Source organism: Oculina patagonica, chromosome 4 (genome assembly GCF_052425735.1).
Source record: "Oculina patagonica isolate OP01 chromosome 4, crgOcupat, whole genome shotgun sequence".
Taxonomy (NCBI): Eukaryota; Metazoa; Cnidaria; class Anthozoa; order Scleractinia; family Oculinidae; genus Oculina; species Oculina patagonica.
The window spans coordinates 47,671,034-47,691,963 of record NC_135761.1 but is presented as its reverse complement, the minus strand read 5'-3'; the positions used below and the strand labels follow the sequence as shown (position 1 = coordinate 47,691,963).

The 20,930-nt window shown below is 37.5% G+C and overlaps 1 protein-coding gene and 2 long non-coding RNA genes across 3 annotated transcripts in view; all 3 read right to left on the bottom strand.

The window, feature by feature from the left end:
• Positions 1–5,132: 5,132 nt before the first annotated feature.
• On the bottom strand, positions 5,133–12,190 carry LOC144652694 (uncharacterized). Its single transcript, XR_013570606.1, has 4 exons — positions 12,070–12,190; positions 11,927–11,945; positions 5,395–5,485; positions 5,133–5,243 (listed from the first exon to the last, which is right to left on the bottom strand). It is a non-coding gene; the product is annotated as an uncharacterized LOC144652694 (long non-coding RNA).
• On the bottom strand, positions 6,601–11,655 carry LOC144652684 (uncharacterized). The gene is made up of 3 exons (XR_013570595.1): positions 11,040–11,655; positions 10,580–10,705; positions 6,601–8,240 (listed from the first exon to the last, which is right to left on the bottom strand). It is a non-coding gene; the product is annotated as an uncharacterized LOC144652684 (long non-coding RNA).
• Positions 12,191–14,768: 2,578 nt separating the features above from the next.
• LOC144652523 (uncharacterized) overlaps positions 14,769–20,930 on the bottom strand; it is a 28,686-nt gene continuing 22,524 nt past the window's right edge. Inside the window, exons 10-14 of the mRNA XM_078512551.1 lie at positions 18,921–19,249; positions 18,286–18,427; positions 17,581–17,906; positions 16,495–16,638; positions 14,769–14,908 (exon numbers count right to left, since the gene is read on the bottom strand). Coding sequence (XP_078368677.1) covers positions 14,900–14,908; positions 16,495–16,638; positions 17,581–17,906; positions 18,286–18,427; positions 18,921–19,249 — 950 coding nt within the window. The 3' untranslated portion in view covers positions 14,769–14,899. The remainder of the gene's footprint in view (positions 14,909–16,494; positions 16,639–17,580; positions 17,907–18,285; positions 18,428–18,920; positions 19,250–20,930) is intronic.

Genomic DNA, 20,930 nt, shown 5'->3' with positions numbered 1-20,930 from the left:
GGAGACACATTGCTCAGGGTCGAATACTTTTCCATAAAGTCCACAGCCATGTATAACAAAAGCAATGTTTGTCAGCTTTCAAAAAATAAGGAAGCTCTTTATGATATCATCGTAAAAAGCCGTCGTGGTTGCCATGCAAACAGTACATTGGCTGATTTGTATTAATCAATTTCCTGACACTGACATCAAAATGGTCAAAAATTTAATAGCAGTCACTCGTGACCCAGCGAATTAAACTGACAGTGAAATAATTTTCTATGGCTCAGTAGTAGTTACAGCATTTATTGGACGTTCAGTCAAACCGCACCTCGTTTCCACGCAATTGAAACCGTTTCCGATGTAATGAAGTAGCTTGAAGTGATGTAATGGCCTGTACTGTGTACAGAATGATTAGCGTTACCCACTAAAAAGTAAATATTTTCTGCTAACTTCACAGTAATATTGCGTGACTTTGTTTTTGGAAGGAAGTTTATTTAACCATGCGTTTGTGTCAACGCATTCATTAAATTAACTTCGATCGCCTATGTTGAATCAATACAGAAAAAAGTGAAATTTCGTTCCAAGATAGTTTGTTGGTCTGTAAGTATGAGTAAAATAATAAAGAAATAAAGAATTGTCGTTTATTTGCTAAAATGCTAGAAAAAACTAAGATGATCGAAAATAAAAAAAATGTATCCTTCCGTTTAGCACTATGATGGAAGGAACTGTCTACAAAATTGGCAAAAACCAAAGTCAAAACAAACAGGAACTGAACTGATGTATTTGATTTAACATAATTATGTGCAATTCCTTGGTTACTTTGAAGTGAATGTAGGCTCAATAAAATAGGTTGCAATTTGCAAAATTTTGTTAGAGAAGTGATTTGTTGAAAAAAATTAAAATTGATGATTCTACGTTCAAGGAAGACTCACAGTTTCGAATTCATAAGCGCCGCGATTGAAATCTGTACCTTCAGCGATCGCTATAAGTCAATAAACATCCGTTAAATTCTGAATTCTAATTTGAGATATTTGTGGTTTTCAAAATGTTGAAAAATCATAGATGAACACTTCTTTTCCTGATATAGTCCCTAAAATTATCCTTGCTGTCGTACGTTTTGTCGCCTACACTGTTTCAGGGTGATAGTCCTTCATTAGTGTTTTGCAATATTGTCACTCGACCCTTACCGTATATATGTACACTCTTCAAAATGTTGTTGTTAAATGCGTGAAGGAATTTTCGCTCTGAGTCAGAGACTTCCAGTAGGCGAATTTGGAGGTTTAAGAAAATGTTTGAGCTTTGTTATCTGCAAGTAGAGCGATTATCAACGGCGCTGTTTTAACATTTTATTTTTAATTTAATAGGCGCGATTTGATACACCCAACTCAAATTTAGGCTACATACGATGGTAACTATACTTTTATATTTGTGCTGTACTACATTCATTCACAATTCATTCGAATACATACCAAATTCAACCACAGAAAGTGTCTCAGATAAGCCGCTGCCTGTCCTGCCTTTTCTCATCATTCAGAAAACTGTATGTGACTTGGAACAGACGTTATTTAGACAAACTGCTTTTTTAGGGTTTCCTTTTCTTCTGAAATTGAACAACCAAGTAATAAAATTATCTTAAAGCGTTGACTTGTTGTTTATCTATAACGGATCATCAAATAAAAGCTACGTACCTTAATAGAAGTTGCGCAAGGACCGCAAGCAAGCGATGTCACCTATGACGGAACCACGAACCAAATTCTTCACAACGAAACGAGCCATTCAACTGAATATTTTTAAAGATCTCTGTAAAGTATCTTCGGAACTGAAGAAAAGTTGAGGACGAAACTGTCATTTCTCCATAGCTGAAACAGCAACTATAAATTAATGAGGTCATTGTTGTTCTAAGAAGACAACAAGAAAGTTCTCGTATTATTTATAGACTTATTGATCTTCAGCGTTCACTCGGCAAAAAATCTTTTAAGTATATCTGTGTTTCCGTAAAAAGAAAACAATTTTTGGACGCTTAACTTAACGAGAGTTAAATTTTTAATAAAATATCGTCGGATTCTTTTCTCACGAGGATTTTTGCCGGATTAAAAAATGACACTGCTTATTTACAACTTATTTATTTTGGCGCTTAAACGCTCTCGCGGAAGCCGGAGCAAGGTTGACTACCTGAATAATTAACAGTTGAATGCGAACAAAGCTAACTTGTAACCCCGGAAGGTTGGGTGCGCGCGTATATAAAACCAAACTAAGCGACGAAGTTCGAGAAAACCCAGGCAATAAACTAAAAATCACGCTTAACACCTAAACTGTAAATTGTTAATAGTATTCGTTTTACGCTCTGTCTGTCACCAAAAACGTCAAAATTGTAGTCAAATTTTGCTTTTCTGTTTATTCAATACTGTGTGCCTTGTCAGAAGCTGTCGAGAGAAATTTATCCGCTCAAAACCCAACGAAAAATCTCGGTTCAGATCTATCGTTGCAAATAAATTCGGCGCTTTCATTCTAGTCCTAGTCAGTAAGCAAGGGGCGAGATATGAATCTTATGAAAAAGGTTCATGAAAACATTTATACTGTAACATTTACACTGTAGAGTAAACAAACTGATACTGAATACTAACAACTAGCTACGCGACAACTGTTTTTTGTTTACATTCGTTTTTCTCTTATCTTCGATAACGTCGCGCGTTTTAAAATAGAATTTTCAACTTAAGCCAATTTTCTTAGCGCATTTTCGTGGATGTAATGGTATAATGTCTATAATCGCTGTAAGATCACAGCCTTAACAGTTTTTAGAAAGTCCTTTAACATTGACTAAATCTTCGAAACGATCTCATTTGTTTTCTTTTTGGTTGCAGCGCTGAATTCAAATCCAGGAGAAATTTAAGACGAAGTTTAACTGTTGTTTCATGCAAAGATACTCTGAATTCACGACTGTTGGGCTCACATGATTATTAAACTGATACAACTTGCCTCAGTTCCCAAATACTGATAACATTTGTAAACATACTGATAATCGGCAAAACAAACACTTTATTAATACCTCAATTTAAAGATGAAAATTCTCAGCAAAACAGGCAATTTCGTTTCCAGTTCTCAAATCCAAGGTACGTAAAGCAAAGCGTAAATGGAAAATGAAAGCAAATGCCACTGAAAAAAAATTGTAAAACATGCGGAAAGAGTAAACATTGTCAAATTAGCAGAATTAGTGAATAATAAAGATGGTAAATTTTAAGCTCGGTAATAAATAATGAAGATGGAGTATTCAACATGACACGAGCATGGGACAAATAAAAATTCTGAGTCCCCGACGGGAATCGAACCCATAGCCTCCCAGATACCGGTTGGGCGCACAAACCAACTGAGCTACGAGAGACTCGTTGTGAGCTGGGCCATTTTACTAGGTTGATAAGTGTCATGTTGAATACTCCATCTTCATTGTCAAATTATATTATAATTAAGTTATTATTAGTAGTCTGTTCCAGGCTCTCGGTAGTTGAAGCGCTCTCCCATAACTACCGATCGATGAGAGCCTGGAACAGGCTAGAGCAGTGGCACCGTTGCAAACTCCACTCAAACATGTCATTAAAGATGTGAATATTGTTCATCGTAGTGTAAGATAGGTAATGAACGTTTATTCGTTTGTCTCACCATAGAATCGCTTTGAGATGTTGATCGCGACGTTTCGACTGCAATACTGCTAGTCTTCATCAGGCGATGAGGTCGATTGTTTACGCGTCGCTATTTATGCACGTTGGTTCGCTGTGATTGGTGCATTTCGATCCTCATTATTATTGTGACTAACAGATGGTGTTCCCTCATAGGTCCGCTTTGTAGTTGAACGGCTGCTATGATTTCTGATCGTAGGTATCCATGCTTCAGGAATTTCAATTCCGCTATCTCTATTGATGTTATTAGAATGAAGTCTTATTTGGATAGCCTCTTTGACCCTGCGTGTGTATCGGTGAGGGTCACGATCGATAAACTTGACTTGATTCCATAAAGGAATATGCCCCGTTTCGTTTGCGTGCTCCGAAACTGCGGAGTTTTGTATATGAGCAAGCCTTATGTCTCTGTCGTGTTCTTTTATCCTGTCTTGCATCGCTCTCCCTGTTTCCCCTAAAAGCAGCACATGGTTCTATTTTGACGTTCACCACGAGGAATGGCGATACCTAAACGGAGAAAAAGAGAAAACAATGCAAATTAAAATTACGGGGAATGTTTCACCATTCATATTGCAATATTTTTTTTAAAATAATTTTTTTTTTCAAATCTAAAGCAGAAAACGAAAACAAATTAGTAGACATATAAGATACAGTGGCCCCAGGACCCCCATCCCCAAACAAACCGAAATAATTATTTCCATAAACACTATACATCACCCTTAAGTCAAAGGTTTTATAGTCTTGATACCCCCAAGCCTAATGCTGGCTCTAGTTCCAAACGCTGGTCATCATACCTATATGCCCATCCCACCAGAAATCCAAATGGATCCCCACCTCCCAACACTGGGCCGATTACAGGAAAGGAGAAAAAGAGCAAGACAGCTAGATTTCATTACAAACAATCTTACATCCAAACGAGATACCTGGTTTTATTTTAACCTCCATTACAATGAATGGCTCTACCTAAATGGCAGAAAAAGAAGAAAAAAAAAAAGAGAAAAACATGGTAATCAAAAATTATGAGCAGAAATTATACACATGATAAAATACCCACCCTAATTCCAGTCATGATTCTTTTCATTTAACTTCCCCCTTTTCCACCACAACATAAGCTCACCCATTTCTCCTTCCCCCGTTTCGTTCCTTTTCTTTAACTTAATTTCAAAGTACTGAACATTTTTACCCCCTTTCCTTGCTATTTCCTATGCTCATGGTTTGCTTTGATTAAACAATTTATTTATTTATTTTTTATTTTTTCGTTTTTTTGTTTTTTAACCATAATCGGGCTGGAGTGTGCTGTGTTGCAAAGGTCGCTCCGGTCCCTCAATTTTACAACTAACCTTAACATTATTCTTTTGTCTATTGTATTTATATCCATACACATTCCCGCCCTCGCAAACACTACTTTTCTTTTTTACCCACTGATCATCAGTGGAGTGGGAACCCACATTCCTGGGATTCCATAAATCAACACCAAGGGAACTGAGCCACAAAGGTTGCTAGTGAAACTACTGACAAATAACTTACATAACAAACGATTAAAATCCAGTGGTATAAATGGGTACCTGCGAACCGTTAGCAAAATCTTAAAAGATCCTGGGAAAAAGAAGGACAAGCATCTCATCAAAGATGAGTGGTGATCTTCCTAGTCACTACATGCTGAATATTAATAAGTTACGTGATGTGTGATGTGCAGTCCATTGGGTTGCTTGGAGCTTACAACAAAGGTAATAACAAATTATACTACCTGCTTGTTTCTGTGCGTGGGTCACAGTGAGAATAACCCAAAGAAAACCCAAAATCCTCCTAGCTGCCATCAGTTCAATCTAGCTGATAGTCTAGAATCAATAAAAGAAATAACGCTGATTCTTCCTCTACTGTTGCAACGAGATTTATGATAAGGTTTTACACCTTTCAAAGGGCGTTAATTTGGCTCTTCCAATCGGAATCGAAGACGTGGTGAAGGCCGTTGTTACTCTCGCGCTAACATAAGGTTTCCCTTTTTTTGCCACCAATTAAAGGAACGACATGGCCGTTTTCAGATAAAGGTGGATTATTGATTACTGATTTCAGCTACATGTAAGATGTATTGTATAAGAAAATTTCGTCTAATATCAAAAAAATCAGGTGTTTGCTTATCTCAAAAACTAATGTATAAATTGGTCTTTGGTACCTTGACGTGGTGGATGTCTCAGCGGGTGGATGATTTCACGTTCAATCGGAAATGTTTCGAACTGCTGCTGCAAACGTTGTTCCCTTAATTTTAAACAACAAAAACTGAATGCAATCTTTACTGTTTTTGCAAGTTCAGATAGCAACAACAAAGCGAAAACAAAATAAAATTAATCAAATACACGCCACCAAGTAGAACTGGGCCTCCCACACTCCTTTTCAATTGGACAATTTAATATATAGATTTAGGCAAGCCTAAAAGCGGAGCTCCCCAGTTAATTATTTTGCACTTTATTGAAACCTGAATTCAAGCCATTGTACAATTTTAAGGCTAAGAATATAATATTCGTTTTATTTTTTTTTTTATAAATTTTAATATTGTTACTTTCAAGGGGTGTGCCACTGAGTCGCTGAGACTCTGGACCTGTTCCAGAGAAAAACGGCTCAATTTGCGACCCTGTTCCAGACAAACAGTGCAAAATAGGTACCCTGTTCCAGACAATATCCACAATGAAAAATATATGAAGATAGATATAAAAACACTAGCGTACATCACAAAGCGCTCACTTGACTTTGTCTGTGGCTTGGAGAAAAACCAATGAGAGGAGCGGATTTTCATAGCTAAACTTGATAGTGTTCCACAGTCAAAAGAGTGATTTGTATACCCTGTTTCAGAGTCAGAGAGGCAAAAGGCACACCCTGTTGAGCAGCACATACCCGTATAGCCCTTATATGGGAGTACCGTATACAGCAACACCAAATAAGCCGAGAACAAACAAAATCAATCAAAACGTTTTAATTCCACCGACAGCATTATGATCCAGAAGTCTGGATGGGAAATTATGCTGCAAAACGGGTAATTATGTAACCTTCGAAGATAAGGAGGGGGTAGTAGGGCTGCATGTTGGGGTAGATAGGCATATCACGTGGTAAATTAGCAAAGCACTTAACATTTAGAGTATATAGGAAATAATATACATCTACATTAAGAATATGGTTAATTTTCTTTTTTTCATTCATTCATTTGTTTTTATTTTCACTATTTGCCTATATTTTAATTTTGAATGGAAATGGCAGAGGTCATACATGTAGCAAAGGGTTTACAGCATATTGCCATAAGCTAATGCCAAGCAAACCGGAGTGAAAGCTAACCACAAGCAAACTAGAGTGAAAGCTAATCCCAAGCACACCGGATGAATAAAGCTAACTGCGAGCAAACAGGGGTGAACCTAACTACAAGCAAACCGGAGTGAAACTAACTGGAAGCAAAGAAGGGACATTCTGTAACCCCATCCCACCCCCCTCGCCCCCCCCCCCCAAAAAAAAAGGATGATAGCACCTTTTTTACTTTTACATGTCTTTTTGAGTCCCCTTCCTCTTAAGGGGTTTCACTTCACTTACAGAAATAAAAAAAAAACAAAAATTCTGGGAAGATAGAATATTGTTTGTGTGTCTCAAACTCAGTTTTGTTCTTTGATTACGCAGAAAAAATAGAATCATGTTTGCTTGTGTATAAAACTATGCAAGAAAAAAAGCATCAAGACTTTGACTGCTCTTTTAAAAATTTGTATGCTTTATTGTACACATTTTTGTGGAGTCATGTTGCCCATTCGTCATGAAGTTCACAAAGTAAGCAAATGAGTCACAATTTGGTTGCTTCATGGTACCTAATGGATACTGCAAATTTAATCTGGCTTTAGAATATTTCACTAATTTTAACATTATAGCTGTTCTTATAAATTGTACGCAGCATACAACACATAAGAATGAAATTGGTATTGCATATTGCTTGCAATCACGATTTTAACCTCTATACTTAAGAATTACACCAGTTTCAGCATTACCAATCCAAATTCAAATTATTACATTGCTTTTTACCTCCACTACCTCCCCCAAGGTCAACCAAAGATCTTATGATATACAGTAATTAGACAACTACATGTAAGTCCTGTGTAGTCGAGGGCTCAAAATATTTGGACACTTACAGGTCATGTTAACCGGCCAAAGATATTTTAGCTTGGTCACATGTGGTTTCTTACCAGCCAAAACATTGAAAATAGCAATTTTAAACTCCCATTCATTTCTGCTGTTACTGTTTTGGCTGCATAAATTATTCTTAAAAAGATCACTTCATAATGCCCTTGTTACATCTAAAAAGATGTGAAAGAGACAGGTCAATCAAGAAGTTGTTTTCTGAAGTACACTGTAAATACGTTAACATTTAAAATATAAACTTTGCTCATTTGCAGCTTTTCTTGATTTCAATTTACATGTAATTTACTAGTCTCTTGAAAATGGCATCATGAAGACACCCAAACATCAAGCTGGATAATCTTAATCCTTCCTGTTTTCTTTTGATGTCCTTGTCCACATTCTGTTTTTGTGTCTGTGGCTCTGCAAATTCTGAAATTCATGTTAACCCTGAAAAAAGTCAAATGCCACAGATTAAATTAAAATTGATTAATTGGTATGAAAATCAATAATTTATAAAACAAAACACTTAACGCAAGCTTGTATAAAGTGAAGCAAAACTACTGGATGCGAAAGGATACCTTATATATTTAACAGAGATGTATCAGCACAGACTATTTTTTTTACTGATAACTGCGAAGTCAACTACAGAAAAAAAAACCGGTAACTCGAACTCGGATAACTCGAACAACCTTGCTAACTCAAACTCACTTCCATTTCCCTTGGATTTGACCCCACTTTTCAGTCATTTTTACTCGGTTAAATTCGAACTCGGATAACTCGAAAACCCCGCTAACTCGAACTAAATTTTGTTTCCCTTGAACAAAATTTGGGTCAAACTTTTTACGCTGATAACTCGAATTCCAGAACTTGCAACTCGCAACGGTTGCCCATTGATTATAGCAATGAACAGATCATGTATTTGACAGTCATTTCCACTCTTAACAAAAGAATGTGTGGTCGCTTTAGAGTTTCTGGCAAGATAAGTTCAATTTGCACAGTACTGTATACTGAAGTGCTTAAAAATCAGTAAACTATCAATTATTAACTTGGCAAATAAAATATTCAATCAACCCCGCTAACTCGAAAAACCCCGCTAACTCGAACTCATTTTCGTTTCCCTTCAGAGTTCGAGTTAGCAGGGTTCTACTGTAAATATTTCAGGACCTGAACAATCGATGAAAATCGATGATCGGAAAATCAATCGATCAATCGATGACAATCGATTAATTACTGTTGATTGGCATCGATTGGCATCGGCCAATCGATGATCAATCGATAATCACACTTTGGTGGTCGCGAACTTCATCGATTGCCATCGATTGGCATTAAACACACAATCAATCCGAAGCATGAAGTAAATACTTACATATGTTGTTTTGTAAAAAAAAATAATAAAGCTCCTTTCCATTGAGATGAAGTTTACATCATAAGCTTTAATGTTTCTGTTTTTCATTCAAGTTTCCTACTGTTTGCTAGCGCTAGAATTCCAAAGACACTTCGTTATTCGTGACCGAGTCAAAAATGGCGGACGTGACAGGCGAAACTCATCACCAGACTCCCACTGTTGTCTCGTTTTCGTTCCGACGTACGGACGACGTATTTTTGAGTTCTCTCTGCTACTGTTTGATTTGAAATATTTCGGACGAGCGAGAAAATGTTTATGGACTACAAGACAGAGTTTTAGAAAAATTACATTGTACTTAGACAGCGAGGAATTCTGTAAGTTGCGATTTCTATTTACTTTGCCAGGAGTTGGTTCGAAAGCAAACCAGACCGAAAAGCGTACGCTTCGTTGATGGAGGCGAATAAGACTTAAGCTCAAAACGTTTGTTTTAAATAATTATTGCCTTATTACTGTTAAGTTAGTAAGTTTCTCGTTGTATTGACATTTTTTGGAAAGGTTATCATTGTTGTTGCTAATAAAATATAACATACAAGAGAGACCGTGTGTTTTAAAGTAAACATATTTATCAAATACTAGTCAAATAAAAAACGATGGCAGTTAAATGATCGATTGAATTGGTAATCGATGATATTGATAATCGATGAAAATCGATGTTAGTTAATTGATCGATTGTCATCGATTATCGATGAAATTGATAATCGATGACAATCGATAATCACAAAAACTTTAGCGATCGATTGTTCATCGATTATCAATATCAATCGATTAATTGATATCGATTGTCATCGATTGTTATCGATTGCCATCGATTATCGATTCCATCGATTGTTCAGGTCCTGATATTTTAATAAACTCAAAGCATCACTGCAAACCCTTACACTCCCTCTTTAAAAGGTTTGACCTTTAAATACTCCCCCTCCCCTCTACCCCTATATATACATGTACATGCATAGGAAAAACATTGCCACATCTTAAAAGCTTTTTTCTTAACAGTAATACTAAGATTTTTAAAGATACACATTTAATTAATAATAAGTTTGCATGCACAGCTGCATACAGTGTCTAAAATGGCATGAATTTACTCACAAAGATTCCAGTTTTCCAGTAGTCATTAACCTTTGTTGTGTGCATTTTCCAAATTCCACAACAAGATTGTGATTTTTTTATGACAAATATAACATTTACTGTTGACATTCTGAATGAAACCAGCAAAACAGACCTCAAAATCTCAAAATTGTTGACATTGTTATGTAATCCACATGAACGCTCAATAGTGAACAGAACTACATGACAAGTGGATTATTTAATATATTTGGGAACGAAAGAGCTAAGTAATGAAGCTGAAGTTTATTTACTCTGACTAAATGAACAGTAATTTTACCTCCATCATGAATATCAATAAACTGCATACACTGAATCGATCTATTTCACTCGGAGTTAACGAAATTCCAGGTGCTTCGTGCAAACTGACATCACTTTCATTCTCATCTCAGCTGCTCTTCCAGCACTGTAAAACAAAATAATCATATCACAAGCATTTAAAAATCGTAAGCTTAATTTTCTTCGAGATGTGTTGAAGTGATATTCTTTGTGAATTCGTTCCTCGAAGGCCCAACAATTATTTGTTTACATAATCAAATCCTCCTATTTGATCAGTAAAACCTGGTAAAACTGAATTTTAAGGAATAGTATTTTTCAACATTGTTCATGTCACAAGCAAATGCTTAGTGGCGAAAGCAAGTAAAATGTGCCGTCAATATAAGCTTACTTTGCGTATAAAGTAAGCTTAAGACAAAACGTAGAGATATTAAATGACGGAAACACTGCAGTTTTGTACTCACCAGTTGGCCGCAGTAGGTACACTCGTCTGCTCGTTTTATCTCCGTTCCCTTGTTCTCCGCTATTTCTTTGCCTGTTTCCTCGGCACCTCTCTTGCTATTTTAGTCGCTTTTCTTCGCTACTTTGCTACCAGGTTCGACAGGCGCTTTGCTATACTTTTTCGCCTGCTTTCTGTCCGGGTTTTCTGGATCTCTCGCGATCTCTTTCCCGTCGCAAATCGCTTAAACCCTGTTTCCTCGAAGTTAAGTTTACCCTGCTCTCGTTTGTAGTCATCGGCATAACAAGGAGCCAAAATAAATGTGTTTGTCTCAAGTTCTAACTTTCAGACTAGCTGTTTAGACCTCACACTTTTTTTTCCTCACACTGCAAAATTATTTCGCGCCAGTACTGCGCGAGTTGTCAAGACCTTTCAAGATCCCGGATGTGCGCAACACCGTACGTACGTTTGTACGCCGCCGTACGCGCCCGCGAGGCATGCCGCTAGCCATGATGACCATGAAAACTCGGATGCAGAGGTTTCCTATTTTATTTCATGTGTTTTTTTTTTTTTTTCATGTGTTTTTTTTTATGGGTATGGTGCTCCGCTCTGCGGCCCTTACGGGCCGCTAAGGAGCTCCGCTATAATCAGCCTGAGAGCTATGTGAGCTATATTAAAATAAAAGTAATACGGAAACTTATTTTTATCCCAGATTAGCTAAAAGTATTCCTCGACTCCTGCACTTACAAGGAAATTATCTGAAGTTCGTAAAATAAAGATCATTTGATTTTCCGAATGCCGTCTCATCGCATCGGCTATTGCAGAGGGGCCTTTGTCTAGTTTTACAGATTTTTTTTAACGAAGTAGTTGAACGCATTGAAATAATTCTGTTTAGATACCAAAATCACTTACCTTTCAAGTTTCTGAACGCCTAGATTGATAGAGCGAGCAAAAGCGTGAAACAAAAAGAAAAATCAAATATATTAGATTTTTCATCACAAAGTGTAAAGAATCAGCACCTTGAAAAGCACGTCATCTGCAAACTACATGTATACCTAAGCTTGCTCGATGTTTTCTTCTCGCCGTTTAAAACCGAATGAGTCTCTTGTTGAGTAGCGATGAGATGTTATACGCTGAAAATGACTGGACGATATGTCAAATCGTGGGTTTTTTCCAGTGGAGTAAAGCCACGTTCTTGCTTTAATCTTTCCGTGTTGCTCTGTTTTCTTAACGTAGCTATCTGAAGTATATTTACTTGTGAGTTTGATTCCACCTGGATAAACAAAGTGACTACAAACTTCGTGCTCAGATCTTATGTTTAATGATAATTATATTTTTGTTCTTCGTATCAAATCTTAAAGCATATGTTGTATGTATAAAATCGAATTACAACAAAATAACAAAATAAGCATTCCTCTATTGTCATAACTTAAAACAATACATTTAAGTGCCAGAAATTCTTTTTGACAACATTGAGAATAGGAAGCCTGTGAATTTTTTTTTCTTTTCCTGTATAATTGCTTTTAACGATGAGTTTGAAAACAGACTTGTTTATTTACCTGACTCCACACAGTCTCAAGTTATCGAACCAAAAAAAACATTAGTTTTCTTTGTTTTGTGGTTTTTCGTCTCTGAATCTTTATCCTATACATGTTGTTCCGTAAATAAAACTATTTTAGCTGTTTTAAAATAGATCAGACCTTCAGTAGGCAAACCATCATACAATTTAATTTTAATTATTTTGAGAAATTACTAATTTTAAAAACACGAAACAACTTTTTAAAGACATGTTTCGGCATGACTTATGCCATCTTCAGTTTATTGAAAATTTAAAATCTAGGGCTATATATATACCCAAGCTACAAATACAAAAATAGAAATGTATACAAAGTAAAATTACAATAACAAAAGATAATGGTAAAGCCGTTACAAAGTGGCAGGTACTGTCTGGTACTGTCTAGAACAGTAATTACTCACAGTGTGAGCTTTAGACCGTTACTAATAGAACAAAAGATTAAAATAAAAAGGTGTTGACATGCTGCACTTGAGTGTTTAAATCTGGTTTTAAACTATTAATGTAAAAGGCCTCTTTTAATTTAAGAAAATAAACGGTTTGAGCAGAATCCAAAATTTTAAAGCAATCAGATGTGTATAAATTTTTGCAATTAGATGAACTGTTAAGGTGTTTAAAAACATGTGAATTTTTGTCAGTTAAAGTATGCTCTTTGATCCTTGAAGGAAATATGGAATTATTTTGTGCTAATTAGCAATAATATTATATTTGACAAACGACGTATCTTGTCCAGCTTTCTCGACATTGAGTTGTATTCAGCTGTACGTCGTTAAGACATGTTTTCTTTGATTGCATGTGAATCAGCACGTTATTGCCTTAATAAGAACGATATGAAAACAAAATGTAAAACATAACAGATTTTAGATTGTTTAGGCTTATTTCGTCCTAATTAAAGGAGTCAGAAAATGTTTTTTAAAGCTTTTTACGCCAAAAATGCTGCTTGCTGCTGGGAAAAATGGTTAATTTCATTTGGCCAGAGATTTTTGAGTTCTGGACGATGATTGACACATCAAAATTATAGTTTTAGTGGTCCATTATCCTCTGTTTATAATTGCCATGGCTTGCATTGTTTTAATAAGAGCAAACATTCGTCTATTTTTCAATCTACATCCATAATATCTTCTATTAGGCCAGCGGCGATATTGTTTGAGTTGAGTGGGGATTCATGTAGCTGTCATACTATGAAAGCAAAAAGACTTTTACAAGCCTTTTATCTTCTGTTTGTTATAACCTTTCTTGAATACATATTTCTTGTTCGTGAATTGTCTTGCCTTTAAAAACATCATGGATCGGAGGAAAGGGGAGAGGTTATTAAAAAATATAGGGAGGTCATTAGAAGGGTGGCACAATTAGAGTTTTAACGGCGCCATTGCGTTTCGTCAGTAACAAGCGGGAAGTAGAGAGCTAGGGGTTTGATCATTAGTTTCGCTGTCATAGTTGCGCGTCGACCTCGTGAATATTAAACCTCCTTGAACAAAAAAAATGTGTCTAGAAGCAGTTTTGCTGCCATAATGTCACCACTGCAACTATTAAAGCTGGGTAATAAAAAACAGCACTTTCCGGAATGGGAAAATTCGACACTTCCCTTCCATTAGTCTTAAAATATCATGCCTTGAAGCAACACTCCATCGTGCGGCACTTATTCGAGGGCGACGCTTATTTGAGGGCGGCACTTATTTAAAATTGGGACGCCACTAAGAACTATTCTTTTACAGATATTTAAAATGGCGTCTATTCATTGTGTTGTCAGTATTCGTCTCTTGCTGAAGAGAGAATTGGCGCTAGCTGGCCTGGCAAAGTTTGCGGCCTTCACAATATTTACATAACTACGTATTTTATGAATGTTGGATAGAAAATCTAATGGGCAAGCGGTGAAAAAATCATTTTAAACTGCAAAATATCAATTTTGATGAAAAGAAATGTCCAAGTTTGTTTTAGAGTTGCTTTAAGGTGCTGTTTTTAGTTCAATTCCTAGAATAAGCGCGGCATTGGGACTGTGGCGCTAATTCGGAAGCGGCGCTTATTATCTTTTTTCAAATTCGGCGCTTATTCGAGTGCGGTGCTTATTTGAGTGAATAAAGTAATTAGAAAATGTTCGATAGGGCAGTACAGAAGAAACTACGAAGAATAAAGAGTAAGAGTTATGATTAAGATGCAAAGACACTACAACAAATATGATTTTGAAAAGCTCTTTATTCTACACTCTACGAACTTGAAGCCGTAATAAACAAATCCCCTTCAACTACACCATGTGCTCCAAGTTGCTGCGCCGTTTCCCGTCTGTAAGGCGCCTTGTTGAGCTTTTCTCTTCCTCAGATGCCCTGGAAAAAAAATATATTACACCAGAATTATTGACTGGTCACACCTTCATTAACCTTAAATGAAGTTAACAAAAACTACTACAGTCGAACCTCGATTATCCGGACCTCGATTATCCGGATTTCTCGATTATCCGGACTTCCCTCTCTGGTCCCAATTTTTTCATGAATATTAATTAGTCACATTCAAGACCAGATATAACTAAGTTCTACGACGATTTAAACGTTATTTCAAGGTGGTTTACCTGTCAAAAAACATTGGAAAATCTCTGATGTGTATTCCCACGTCTAACTACGCTCCTTATTAACATAAGACTCGAATTATTCATTATCATGCTGAGCTAATAGGCCATTTCCGAGTTACCCTTTGCCTCTGTTTCAAAACGAGTCTACATGCAAAACCATTCAGATGAAAATGAGCTTCACCTACAGGTCCATTTTCTTGCAAATCAAACTCATTCATAGACTCGTTTTGAAACAGAGGCAAAGGGTAACTCGGAAAAGACCTATTGTTTACGCCCACTTAAAGATGTTGGTGGTGGTGCATTGTTTAGGTACCAGGAATGGTCCAAGCGAATCTGACCCATAAGCTCTGGAGAGCAGAATATCTTAACCTCGCCTTCTTGAGGAAGGCGAGGAAGGCATTAAAATGTAAAGTTGCATCCGTCTGTGTCAAATTGCGCATTTGACTCTGAAACGGTGCTATCCAGGTGTCTTAGAGTAATTTTTCTATTCATCTTGGATCTGGCAAGCACGCACAAGTATTGTCATCAAGAAAAAATTACTATAGTTAGAGAGGAAGCCTCATCAGCTAGAGCTGGTACGGGTCCTCAATCCAGGTCGAATTTGAATTTGGGAATGTTGGTTTTTCAGGAGGAAGGAAAACTGGAGAACCGGAGAAAAACCCTCGGAGCAAGGACGAGGACCAAGAACAAACTCAGCCCACATTTGACGCCGGGTCCGGGAATCGAACCCGGGCCACCTTGCTCCCCCAAGAGCTGTGTTAGCTTTTCCAACCGAGCAAGGGACTACAGAGAATGAATATAACTAAACGCTTTTTTACATAACTGATCCACGTATTACGTATGTTAGACGTGAACCTAGTAAATGACTTACTACGCCACGAGGTCACCTGTACCATAGTAGTTAGAGCGACAGGTGTACAGAGGAGCAATGATTCTACTCCAATCCTAGAATCAGCAGTTTTTCTTTGTAGCCCCATGCTTGTGACAAACTTAATACACTTTTTTACAACATGTGACCGCGCGAGCTAAACATTTTATCGCCTTTCTTTTTAACGCGCAGGGACTTTTTTGTTCCATTTAGTTTTGCCAATTATGTACTTATTATAATTGTGCATCGCCATGAATGCCTTTCTTTTGTTGTTGATTCCCTCACCTGGCCGCGCTTTTGCTAGGTTTATGCTGACAAGATGTAGGGGGATATTCCCCCACTCCTAACACATTCCCCTTCCGCCTCCCCTAACCATGTTTTGATCGCCTCGCTCAACATGTTCGAGCCATCATTTTGCTATTTTAAGTGATTTCTGGGAATAATGCATGGGATCGTACGGTTATTACCACTCTTACCTTAATAGGACAGCCATACAACTCAGCGCGCATGCTGATATGGCTGTGCCATTTCAACGGATGGATTCGGACAAAACGGGCATGGAATGGCGGGAAGATTTTGTGAACAACCATGGTGTCTCGATCAAAGTTGCCCCGAAAAATCTAAAATGCAAAGTGAAAATGGATAAAAGTTACATATATTATGAATGGATTTAATATAAAATAGCATCAGCACACTAATGCGTTACCCTAATAGATTTGGATCGAATAGAGTGAACTCTGGTTCAAAAGGGATTATAACAACGCTTACTCCCAAAATAGGCCCGTCTACAATATTTGCCAGAAAAGACTGAAATGTAGTTACGTGAAAATAATACATTTAACTCGGTTGATTGTTAAATTACATGGAACAGTTTTTTCACAATCTTTTATCATTGGGAAGATAAAAGTTCACTGCTACTTACTAACGTTATTATGTTCATGAATACAGTCAACTCTCTCTTAACGGACACCTCTATAAGACGGACACTTGGTGATGGTCCCTGCCGCTTTTCAGTCATTTTACTATAACCAAACTCCCTATAAGACGGACACCTCTCTAAGACGGACAACGGACACTTTCAAATCATTAACGGACACTTAAGAAGTGTTTTGTTTTATCATGTTTTATTAGTGAAAATACTTCCAAACTTCGCAAAGTTAGTCAGTGCACCAAGCTTAGTAAACACAAACAATGACGCTTTGACGGATTACTTCTTTGCTTACGTATATGAACACTAAAGAGGTCGTTCTCTACTTACAGTTTGTGGAAGCTCTCAATTTTTGCTTTAAAAAGCAAATACGGTCCTTTTATTATTTTAGTCTTGTTGCAGTTAGCAAAGGTGTGTTGCATTGTGCAAAGGGTTAGCTTTATTATCTCAGAATTACTGGTGTCATGATGCCTCGACTCTCTACAGAGCGGACAACTTAACAGAGCGGACACCTCTCTAAGACGGACAGCTGTGGCCGGTCCCGAAGGTGTCCGTCTTAGAGAGAGTTGACTGTACCCTAAAAGAGGTCGAGAATGAGCCAGAGGTGATTAACCAAAGTTAAAATTGTGATTACCTTCTTTTTGCCACGCACCGTGTACTTAACCCAGAAGGAACCTGTAAGGCTGTAAGACAGCCAGTAACTGGTCACCCACTGAGAATGTTCTTGTCTTCCTTGTGTTGCCACTTTCGTAACGGTTGTGGGAGTTCCGAGATCAATCTGTAGCCATTGGTTGACGTCATTCTTCTTGACACACCAGGCTCCTGCATTGCCTGAAGCAGCTACCAGGTTTAAACGGCCAAGTTTTGCAGCGTGGTTGTTGTTGTGAATAGTTGAAGCAGTCATAGCACTGTCTTGAATTCTGCCATCTTCCATTCCAAGGGACATTGAGCAGTGATAGCCTGAGGAAACACGTTATTGACATAAACCAAAGAGTGCGAGTTAAAAAATTTGGCTGTAGAAAAAAAATTGTTTGAGATTACCGGAAGCATTTCCTTTTTATTACAACACATTAAAATATTCAACTGTCAATTTACACAAATTAATAGAAATAAGGTCGCATTTCCCGCACCAGATAGATTTTAATTGACTTATCGTAAAGATGATATCTTTTCTTGCAAATCGAAAAGAAAATTGCCTTGTCCTAGCGAGGTGAAAGATTGGCAACCATGTTCTAAAAGGAACAGCGAATTCGGAGATAGCGAAAGCATCTTCAGACATCTTTGAAAATAGACCTGTTTATATATTATGCTAATACTGTATTGCACAGGCCATATTTACCTTCCTGGCAGCCATATACCTCTGCTCTCATGCAGATATGACTTGACCAAGTCTTGGGGTGGAATCTAATGTACTTAGCTTGAATTGGCGAATGAAGAGAATGGTAAACTGGAGTGTTGCGGTCGATGTTTCCTCCAAAAACCTGATAAATGGATAACACTTGAATCAGTTTTTTTCTAGAGTAAACACAGTTTAAAACTCTTTTACGCATTTTGTTTTTATAAAGAGTCCATGCACAAGGTTGGTTATTATGTTCTTTTTTTTTTGCCGTCATCAAATAGCAAGGGCACGATAATCTTCACTCTGCTCTCATGTAACGCGAGCTTAAACCCTTTACGGCTAGCGCTGGCCAGAGAATTAAGTGTAGTTAACCACAAGAGCGAACAAAAAGAAGGAGTCATGAGTTCAAATCTCACTGTAACCTTGAAATTTTTTCACTGCTAAAAAATTCAATTTCTTAGGCCGCTTGCACATTGGAAAGATCGCTTTGTTCATTTTCATGTTTTAACTGCAGTCCACATGCATATATCTCTTTCATATATTCAGCCGACATCAAAAGGCCCAATCCAGTGTTCTATCTTCATATTTCCTAAAAGACAAATCAAAACGACGTCAAACCGGAAAGCTTTTCATACCTTGATATGTCCATCAACGAGTCTGTACCAGGCCCAATGAGAACCATCCACACTGTAGGACAAACTGTAGCTTGTCACCCAATTGTCACTGTCATACCTTCCCTGAGTCGCCACTTTGCTCACTGTGGTTTCCCGCCCAAAGTGAACTTGGAGCCATTCTTTACCATTGTTAGTGCGCGTGCACCAGGCGCCGAGCTTACCTGAGGCTGGGATCGTATTAAGGCGGGAACGCTGAGGAATGTATCTGGCGTCGTGATACGTAGATGCTGATAATGCATTGTCAGGAAGGTGGCTGCTCTCCATCCCCAGCGGAAGAAAACAACTGCGGGCTGTAAAAAAAAGGAAAACTCATTTACCGTTTAGTTTATTTTTCTTTTGGTTTGCGCTTTTTGCCTATGGGAAACATATATCTGACTGTCAAGTACGGTTTTTAAACGCGTCCAATGAGAACTGCGTACTTATACGCGTTTTGTGTTACCTGTCATCCTAGTCAGGTTCCCAGGAGTCCAAAATGTGACACCCACTGATTTTTGGCAACATAGCTATTTTTACTAAATCGAGTACGCTGATTTCGAAAATCAATGTTGCCAAGCTTAATTCTTGCGTTAAGATGATGTTTTGATGCATTTAATTATGACGTCATTGTCCAAATAAGGAATTGTCTTTCCTTTAGCTATTTTAAGCATAATTCATCCAGAAATTCGTTCAAAACATTATTAGTATACTGTAAAAATGATTTTAAGAATTTTCTGACAGTTTTTATACCGTTTCTATGAATATCAAGCCGTCCAGTGAGAATTGACCACGCCCTCTCATAAAAATTCACTTTATCACGGGTATAGTGTTAACATTTTGTTGAAAAATGAATGTGATTCTTGTATTAATAGAAAGTTGTAATTGAATTGCTCCACAAACATCAGCGATGTTTGACATACACCATAACGACTGCTTTTATCCACAAAGAGAGTGGCAAGGAGAGACAGAAGCAAGATAATGAAGCTGAGAATTCTCTACATTCCACACAACAAAATTCGGGTTGTTCTTGTCACAGACAAATAGGATTTTGCAAAAAATTGCCAAGAAAGATCTCGTGACTCAAAAAAAAAAAAACAAGATCTTTCGATTGAACAGACTTAGCTTGAACGATTCGTGGAATGAAGGCTACTATATTCAGACAGGGAGGAAGAACGGGAACTTTTTATCTGTAATTAAGTTTTAAAGGTCCACATCAGCCCTAGGCTGCCATCTTTATAGACCTTTGTTTTCAAATAAAGTATGTATGTATGTATGTATGTATGTATGTATGTATGTATGTATGTATGTATGTATGTATGTATGTATGTATGTATGTATGTATGTATGTATGTATGTATGTATGTATGTATGTATGTATGTATGTATGTATGTATGTATGTATGTATGTATGTATGTATGTATGTATGTATGTATGTATGTATGTATTTCGGGAAGAAGGGATGGAAGAAAAACTTTCGTGACCCTGTTCGCCAGAATAATCCACCTCTATTTGCCAGCCTTTATGAAGTCAAAAGTGCTGCAACTAGCCCCCAAAAGAGAAAGACTTTAAATCCCGGTGTATGAAGGCAGGCGCGAGGTAAACATGCAAGCCATATTGTAGCATCTGAGGTATAGTGCCGGTGCCACTGTTTCTCGCAGAAATGAACCCACAAGTGTGAAACAAGTCAATTTTAGCAGACGTTCTCAGAGAAAAGGTCAAGTGCCTAGAGTCAGTTTGTTCTTCGATGGCTTCGCCCTGGTGGCAGCTATTGGTAAACCAAAAAATGCAAATGCTTTCGGTGGCTTTGCGGAATGTTACGTAAACACTGTTTTACGGAAAGGTCCTGGATACCAGAGGATCGATGAGTTACTCGATGGGAGGCACTCCATAAAAGCAACGACAAGAAGTCGACGCTCCGAGAACACGGCGCGGCCTGTGAGCAGAGTCATTGACGTACGTAAGAGAGGTTCAGTTGCGGCCGATGAAGTGGCGAG